The following is a 9810-nucleotide window of genomic DNA, read 5'->3' as shown; positions in this document are numbered from 1 at the left end:
ACATAACTTGAACAAATTTGTCAACAGTCGGAAACGATGATGGTATCATATGAAGAATTCTTAAATCTCTATATACTGGACAACATAACAGGAAATGAAATTCGTTTTCAACAAAACTTTGCGAACACAAATTCGTGTATTAATTACTTGAGAGTTCATTCAATATTCACATTTAATTGTTCATGTAGCCGAGAAGAACCAGTCATATATTTTTTCCTCATTACCGCCCAATGCGCAGGTGCCCTCGGGACGGATATTTCTATCCGATTCGTAAACATATGACAGATATTATTATTCCGTAACAGAATCACAAATACCAAAAAATGACATTGGCTGGCCTTAATTAAACGTGAGTCTTGACTTTTACACATGAATTTGAAATTAAACTCCGTATATTATCCTTACTGGAGGTTTGAAATAATTGTAAAATTTGCCGAAAATAGAATATGGTTCCCCTTTAAAGGTAAGAGTAGACCCCCCCCCCCCCCCCCCCCCCCTCCACCCAACAACGCCAATGAGTATAACAAACACACTCAGAGTTAGACATCGCAAAATTGGCTAGCCACAAATAAATGCTGTAGTGGAGTGGGAAGATATAGCAGACGGGTTCTTTCAAATATCCATCAACAAGTACATTTTAGTTATATGAAAGATTAAAGGGTAAGATGGAAAAAAAACAGGTAAAAAAAAGTGATACAAAAAGGTGGAGCATAAAGAGGGCGGGTGAATGGAAATATGGAAATAGCACCAACAACATACACGGCAATGTACATGACTTGTTAAACAAACGGACAAAAGACAAATTGAAAATATGGCTATCATTTTTTCTAAATCTACTATCAAAGAACATAAACAAGTAATTACATAAATAAATAAAAAATGTAATTATATAGATTGCAGCATAGTTTACTCTACTCCGTTTACTTCTAAAATGAACTGGCCATAAAAACTGTTTCCGAATGGGAACTTCTCCTTTCATTTAAAATATCATACACAACTAAATACCTTATGTTACAGCGCCATTAGACATGTTAAAATAGAGAAAAGAAGTGAAAATATCTCGTGATACAGTTAAAAGACAACGGATAGTTTGCTGATAACTGAAAAACATTCAACACCCTGGAATTAAATGTGCACTGGCACCACATCTCGTCCTTAGCGGCACATCTGCAGCACTGGCTCCTCCTCCTGGCCACTAATGCACATAAGTGGATAAAACTCGTCAACAAATCACGTATACAGTTACAAGACATTTTAACAAGATATGTACGATGACTCTGGAATCTCTAATTTGTGTAACTTAAGACGATATAATATATTATATATATATATAGAGAGAGAGACCGATGGCCACTTTCGGTTTGAACCGGTCCTATTTCACAAATTTCAAAGATCCTCAGCCAAGAAATGCTTTGGGTCTGCAAATCGACCTGCATCCATAAAAAGTATAACCATTTTTGAGGGGAACTACGTTGACCGTTTTGAAATAACTTCTAAAATTGTTACATAAAGTAACAGTTCAACTTTGTTTACATTTCTTGTATAGTTCCGGTCATGAGCGCTGCGTCGGAAATATAATGGGCTCTTCTTTTTAAACTCACCCCAGAAAGAGGGGGAACAAATGTTTACAGGCCATCAATAGCAGAGATGAATTCCTGGCTTCACGTAGATCCCAACATTTTATGAGACATTTTATTTTTGGAGCCAGTGAGCGAAGAAGTGCGTTTTTTTTCTGTAACAGTGTAACAGTAAGTGTGTGACCTGCTTTTACTCCAAAAACTTATTACATGCATGGTATAAACTTTGCTAAGCAGGGCTTTGCACCCTAAGGGTTGATATGGGTCCTTTTGGATCATGGAGTCCATTCTATGTTTATGAATAACAGAGTTCCGCTTACACCGGTTCTAGAGCGCGAGAAGGTGTTGCCCATTTCATTACCTCTCATAAACAGTCTCAATCAAACCGAGTTCGCTATTTGTTTTTGCTTGGTTGCGTTCTATGCTTCCAGAGGATCTTTGTATAACTTTTATTAACTATTACAACAGCAGTCTTTAAGTGCCATGCTGCGGCCGTAAAATGTCTTCCTTTACATTCCATCAGAGCTGTTTTATTTCGATCCACTTGGATCATTCATCACGACATTTATGTTGTGTTAATGACACTATTTAGTTTTTCAGCTTATTAACATTTCGGCATAGGTTTGGGTGGCTCCAATACTCCCGCTTTCAGAGCTTTGAGTATTTTCTAATCACCCCTTAGATAGGGTGCCTGATTTTTAATTTTGTCTTTTGGCAGTTTCTGTGATATGCAGGCTCCATTACCTCAGATGCCCTCGCAATAGTGAATCACTTGAAACATTAAAGAAAATTCTTAAGACACTGTATTTCAGAGACTTCATGGCATTGTTTTAAACTTATTGATAATTGTTTTATATGCGATAACAGCAGGTGCTATGTGTAACTTAGTTTTAAATTTCATATGAGTTTTTACATTTTTTTCGTTAATATTTTAAGGTTCGTTTATGTAAAACGCCATTGAATATGACATTGTATAGAAACAGGCGTTAAATCAAATAAATCAGTTTCAGTTTTCAGTTTTAACTTACCTTCCCCGTCATTCCAATCTACTCGAGACCATTCTTTCGGCTACATGATTTCATTCGATAGAATTGATGTACTGATTCCTCTTCAGTTAAATAAAAATCCATATACATTTTTTTGCATTTAAGTTGGCTGTGTAATTACCTGGCGGCATTTATGGAACGCCGTTTTTGCAATATAGCTGGCACTATATATGATAAATAGTGAAATGTTTGTGACCCGAATTCCTCATTCATTATTTCATATAATTTAATCAAACTTTCAGCAATGATCAATATTGATACCTAGTTGTGCATAAGAGATTTTTTTTTTAAATTGATCTTTAATTTCCTGGATTATGGTCCTGTGTTGTGCTCTATCTGTCAACGAAATCCAGGTGAATGCATGAATCACATTTGTGATAGCTCTAGTAAAGAGGAATGTGACCAGTTGAGCTAAAAGTTATGTTATACATGAAAGGGAAATATAGTTATTTTTGCTCAAAACAAAATAACTTTCAGAATTAAAAAAATACATATAAGATCTACTTGTAAGTCATGTAGAATGGAGTAATATTTCCTACATTAAAGCGTAATGCTATCATAAAAAACATGCACGTTATTCACCCATAAGTTACTTATAGGCTGTATAACTTCTGGCCACAGGAAATCTTTCGACTTGTTGCAATCTATAAGGTGGTTTACATCACATTTATGCAGATCGAAGGCAGACTTGCAATAATAGCACTAATAATTCTTCATGGGTATCTGTAATACAGAAATACATGTTCATATATTATAGAGCTTTCAATATTTGGTTTAGAATATATAACGACTTGGGAATTAGAAACTTTTACTTATATAAACTAGTCTATAAATTTAGAATTTACAACATATACCTTAGATATTCAATTGTATGGACAAATTGTCAAAGAAACACATTTTCGATGTAAATCATGCAGTAATATAGTTTCTATCCAGAGAAAATGTAACAAATTATAGCCTGGCTCTTCAACTCTATATAAAAGAATGTAAAAACAGAGAAATCAATGAAAGAGCGATTTCGTATTTCTGTCAAATTATTAGCCGTTCTCTAAGCGTTTCTGTCATATAAGGCAGCCCTTGAAAAACGTTTCTGCCAATCAAGGCAGCAATTTGTCTTTACCCGTACTAGTTTGGAAGCCTGTAACTTTTTCCAAAAGAGACTTCTATAGTCTATATTTGGTGTACATGCTCCTGAGGGATGAATGTGGTCTGCAAAATTTAATGTCCGTCATCCTGGCAGTGATCTGTCATCACTCGCGTCGGTAATCACACTGGCCATAGCTTTATCAGATCAAGTGGTTTCAACGTTGTTTGAGCGGTTAATTTTACGCAGAACAGATGGTGAAATATGACCGAATGTATAAATTTCCGGTTTTGAAAGTATGATTTAAAGGAATTTCTAAATTGAATGAAAACGATGGGTGCACCTGGAACGCACATGTCTCCGTTTCTTAGCACATGTGTCCATTTAGCTGCGATTTGTGCCGTTTATTCAAACACTTCTGTATAGTCCGGCCGGGGAAGGAATTTTTTGGAAAGTTTCGACAATATCGCATCATAATATAGGGCCGAATACTAGTACAGCATCCCATATCGAGCTACTATTATGATAACCCTATTTGTTTATCATAATTTATGTCGCCATGGATGAGAGGGTTTTTTTACACTTTTTTTGAGTATCGTTTAGATAGATAAGTATTATACTGAGTGAGAATATGTTTTATGACCCTGACAGAACGCCATACTTTCACATCATCTGACCATTTTATCGACTAGACGAGTTTTAATCTTCACAGTGAGATGTCATTGTCTGATTACTGCCGCTCAAGATCGATCGCAGCTTGTTTTATAAGAAGACCAGCGACTCCAATGTTTTTCTTGTTTCGGGTCAAAGGGATTTTCATTTCATTGATTACGAAATCCCACAATATCTGTAAAAAATATACTAAATATTCATACGTGAACGTGAAAAGTAATAAAGCGCGTGAATGAACACAAAGCGTCGTTTCTCAGAGAAAAAAACATTGGCCTACAAAAAGATTCTCAGCGTGACGGTATTCGTTCCAAATGATGTGACGTCAATGACGTTAACACTGCTTGATAACTATTGACAACGTCGTTAATGTGTTTGATGAAAATAATGCACAGAACGTGTTCATGTAAATCTAGCTAAAATTAACAAAAGAAATATCATGTGGAATGATGGACGCGGATTGTGACTCTTCCATAGAGAGAGTACTCTTTCGTGTTCGCCTGGATGAAAACGGAATATTTAACGAACATTTTGAGAAAGGTATTTACTTTGATTTATGTATTTATTGATAGGGTAAGGGTTTGGGGAGGAGGTAAGGGGAGAACTGGGGGGTGCGGGAGAGGAATGCAGACAACATTGGACTGGTAGGTTTCATTGTTTTTAATCAGACACATTTGAAATGTATACGGATCCGTAAAATTCTAGAAATATTTAGGAAATAAAAATAAAATGAAACTATTATTTTCTGAAATGTAAAATTAAAAGGAAAGCTATTAAGGAAACACCTCAGCTAATTGAAGGTGTGCAGTATTGCTTGTGTTTTGTATTGCATAGCTATCTATCTCAATTACGGTAGACAGTACAACTCTGATTTCACACACCAAATATCAAGGCCTAGCTATTATTGATTAGTTTAATCATATTTTATTGCTCTCTGTTTCAAAGATACACACAGCAGTACATACATTTTTAACACATAACAAAAAAGAAAAACAACAAAAAACACAAAAGGGCCGGGCTACGAGTTATTTCAACATCAGCATACAGCCCTTCCTATATATTATTGATTCAGAGAAGAAGATTTTCAAAGTTTCTTATATATAAGCATATAGTAAGTACATGTCACACACAGGAGCGTGGCCATTTTTTTTTACCTTAGGGCAATAATTTGGACCTGTATGGTAGAGAGTCAAACCCTTATAACACAAGCCATATGAACAACTGAAAGAGGGCTACCAAGGGACCATTTTTGTAAAGTTTCATCAAAATCCATTCAGTGGTTTTGGAGGAGATGTTGTTTAAAGAAATTGTTGATGAAATGTGACCACGCCCTCTAGCGGCCATGTTTTTTGACGAATCAGAAAAATTTGAATAACATTTGTAGAAGATCACACAAGGACAATTTGTGTGAAATTATTTTAAAATCGGGCTAACAGTTTTATACAAGAAGATTTTCTAAGTTTCTACTATATACATATACGGAAAAGTGACCACGCTCCCTGGCAGCCATGTTTTATGACGAATCGCTCAAAATTAGAACAATCTTGGTAGATGGTCACACAAGAACAATTTGTGTGAAATTATCTTAAAGTCGGGCTTGCAGTTTCACACAAGAAAATTTTTTAAGTTTCCACTATGATACATATAGGGAAAAGTGACTACGCCCTCTGGCGGCCATGTTTTTTGACAAATCAAAATAATTTGAACAATCTTGGTAGAGGGTCACACAATGACCATTCGTGTAAAGTTATTTTAAAATCGGGCTAGCAGTTTCACACAAGAAGATTTTTAAAGTTTCGACTATATACATATAAGGAAAAGCGTTTACGGCCTCTGGCGGTCATTTTTTGACGAATCAAAATAACTTAAACAACCTTGGTAGAGGGTGACATAAAGACTATTTGTGTAAAATTACATCAAAATCGGACCACAGTTTGAACAACTTTAGTAGAGGACCATCCAAGGAACATCCATGCCAAGTTTCATCAAAATCCATTCAGTGATTTTGAGGAGATGTCTTTTACGGACGGACGGACGGACGGACGGAGACGTACGGACGGACACAGCGTGATCACAATATCTCACCATGAGCACTTTGTGCTCAGGCGAGCTAAAATCGCCTGTCTATTAAAAAGTCGCGTGTTCCATTGTACAGGAGACAGTATGTTTAAAAAGAGTCTTTCATTATGTTGAGAAGTTGTCGGTTTGCCGGTAAATGATACGGATTCTATCAACACTGGCTGTATTTTTGGAATTTAGACCCAGTTTTCGACCAGGCGGCCCTATTTTGGCCGATTTAAGGACCTAGAGAGTGCCTTTTCTCTCATTTAGCACTGCAATTGTCTAAATGATATTAACATAAGCATGTTTCTGATTGAAAATAACAAATATCTTAGCAATCAAATTGATCTTGAATCAAAAATAATGTACACATAATAAAATTTGAGATATTGCTTGCAAAGGGTTAAATTTCGCGTATTTGTTTGAAAGGGGGTGACCTGTAATAAATGCTAATTTTTCTAGATTTTCCTAATATTTTGCAAACAAACTAAGCAGATCATTGTGAATTAGGAATGCATTGAGAATGGAAGCTAATTCTGGAAAATTTCGAACAAAAAAAGTTTAAAAGTTTCTTATAATGAAAAATCAGTTTTCTGTTATGACCGGAAAAGCATAGTATTACGAAGAATACACAATCGCACGGAACTTGCCGATTGGAATTACGGGTCCGCTACCTTAAGGACTTAATGTTAAAGTAAAGCTCATGCATTCAACATTTTTAGATACATTTGATTGTAACATTTTATTTAAAATAAAAATTATTAAATTTTAATAATTTCATTTTTTTGCGATTTGTTATTATTACATAAATTTGCAATATCCAAATGAACACATATGGTTAAAATACTAAGTGTCATTTTTTATCATCATTATTATTATTATTATTATTATTATCATTATTATTGTTATAACAGATTCATATAGATACACTTAAGTTCCCGTTGCTATAAACATCTATCTTTGGAATCTATCAATTACGGAATCATATTAGTGTCATTGAATATTTGTGTTTTGAAAACATTAAAAGGCTAAATTTTGTGAAAATAGAATATAGCGCTATCTTTGCTTTTTTTCATTTGAGTATGCAGCGCGAAACACTAAAATTCGTATTTGAACGTTTCTAATTTGATGTAGTACTGGGACAATGATATTCTGGTGTACACTTTAGATCACATTTATAAAGGTAGCATATTTATGCATAATAAAGATTTTAGCCCTGTTACGCTTCCGTATAAATGATATTTATAACCCGGTCAACATTTGCTATCCTTGTGTGCGCAATACTTAAGCAAGTTTTAGTACTCGGAATACATCATTGCTGTGAACGTAGGAAACAAATGAAAATGGCTGTGAACGCATGCAAAGAATCCAAATTTAGAATGAATTCAGGAATATCGACAAGAAATCAGGTCTTGAATGAAACGCGGGGAGATTACAACTCGTGATTAACAATGCATACGTATCTTTGGGACCGAGGCTTAAAAATAAGGACGACTTTTTAATGACGTTTGGATGTAACTCACTTAAGTTTTGAATTAAATTTCTGCTTTTGCCTGTATATGTGAAAATACAAATGAATTTGAACATATTTCTTTCGCTCTAATTTTAGTTCTTAAGGACAAGGCAAAACTGCGGAGAGTACTACGTCCACCTTCAGAGATATATATGCAACGAAGATTACCCGGTCCTACAGCAGCACAGAAAGTTAACTTCCGGTTGGCACCACTTCTTAATGTACAGGAAGGCCACATGAAACCCCTAATCGCTGATGCAAATGCCTGGACTGCGACAGGAAAGTTTGGCAAACTTCCAAGTTTTCCATACAGGGCATCAACGCGTGAAACATGGCTGAGACTTTTCTCTAAATGGGACACGCTTGTTAGCCCTGCTTCTTCGTCATCGAGCACTTCACCCAGAATGCATTCTGGTTTTGGGTCGTTTTCGACTAGTGACTCTTGTACACCACTTCCGGTTTTAAAAAGGCGTATGCCAACTGAAACATTTTTACCCCGCCGTCCTACTATTGAACGTCCGATCCCACTTACTGTTAATGATGAATTATTTGAGGCTATTGTTAAATCTTTTGAACTGAAAGCACTTCCTTTTAAGAAAACAACTGACTCATACACATTCTACAAAACTCACTTCCCGCTTCTTCTTACGAGGATTACACAGTCTGAACGCGTTTCTTCTCCAAAACGGAGGTCAATGAGTCCGGATCCAATGTGCGCAATGATAAACCAGGAGAGACTTATGCACGAGCGAATTGTGGAACTTGAGTTCATGATGGCCGTAATGGAAAAAGAAACCGATACGGATTGCGAATTTGTTACAGAGCTAAACAGTCCTGTATTTGACCCAACCACGTGGCCTTGGACTAAGTTAGATACGAATGTACTGAGGCGCCGGTATACCATTGCAGCGTCTTTGAAGGAAGTGTAATTTATTCATGAATATGAAAATAAAATTGTTCAATTATTACACATTCATACTCTTATATTTTGAAGATTTGCTTTTTTATGTTAATTTTGTCAACTGCTTGTTGTTGTTGTTTTTTGTCTCTGAAAGAAAAACAAATCAATTTCAACAAAACTAAAATTGAATAATTTGATTAAAACGCCTATTTTTACACAATGATATATTCAATGGCGTTGTGTATAATAATAATAATAATGATAATAATAATAGTTATCATAACAGTATTAATAATGACAATAATAATAACAGCCTTATTGTAACAAACAGTCCTGATCGCACCCCTCCCCCTTAAGGTCATTTTATCCCTATTGCCAGTACCAGTGCTTAAAGGATCTGGTACGCCCAGACAGGCTGCATATAGAGGTTCAACCTCCCGGTTAATGGTGCCATCATATACTATTTAAGAAAGAAATACTACACACTATCCTACTCATAGAGCCTTACCAACAAGTGTGTTTATTAAACAAACCTTGGAGATATAAATGTTGAAATGTAAAACCTTTTACAAAAATTTAAGAACTATCACCTGCTGTTTTCGCATGACATTTAAAACAATGCCGCGAAATCTCTGAAATACTGTGTCATAAGATATTTTTTTAATGTGTCAAGTGATTTACTTTTGTGTAGTTCTAACGGCAGTTCATTCCAAAGTTTTGGACCAATAGTACAGAAACTTCTATCATTGAATGTTTTGCACTTGTTGTATGGAACAACATAACCACATTCAGAATTTTCAGACGATTTCAACCTTGTCTACTAGGAATATACTCTGTAAGCAATTCTGTTAAATACGGAGGTGCTCTGCCAGTGTGACAGCTATACATGAAAGAAAATATCTTGAACTCAATTCTTGCTTTCACCGGCAACCGATGTCAGTGGTACAATGCTTATTTAG

At 35.4% G+C, this 9810-nt stretch overlaps 1 protein-coding gene across 1 annotated transcript; it reads left to right on the top strand.

Moving 5' to 3' along the window:
* Positions 1-4733: 4733 nt before the first annotated feature.
* Positions 4734-8918, top strand: LOC123553567 (uncharacterized). The gene is made up of 2 exons (XM_045343266.2): positions 4734-4916; positions 8047-8918. Exons 1-2 carry the CDS (start codon positions 4823-4825, stop codon positions 8877-8879), a joined length of 927 nt encoding a protein of 308 aa, XP_045199201.2. The 5' UTR covers positions 4734-4822; the 3' UTR covers positions 8880-8918.
* Positions 8919-9810: the final 892 nt, after the last annotated feature.

Source organism: Mercenaria mercenaria, chromosome 4, assembly GCF_021730395.1.
Source record: "Mercenaria mercenaria strain notata chromosome 4, MADL_Memer_1, whole genome shotgun sequence".
NCBI classification, from domain to species: Eukaryota; Metazoa; Mollusca; class Bivalvia; order Venerida; family Veneridae; genus Mercenaria; species Mercenaria mercenaria.
The sequence above is the reverse complement of the archived record's forward strand: the minus strand, read 5'-3'. Positions and strand labels throughout refer to the sequence as shown.

Coding starts and splice junctions, on each gene's coding strand:
- LOC123553567 (XM_045343266.2), top strand. CDS start 4,823: ATGATGGACGCGGATTGTGACTCTTCCATAGAGAGAGTACTCTTTCGT. Junction 4,917..8,046: donor TAACGAACATTTTGAGAAAG/GTATTTACTTTG, acceptor CTCTAATTTTAG/TTCTTAAGGACAAGGCAAAA.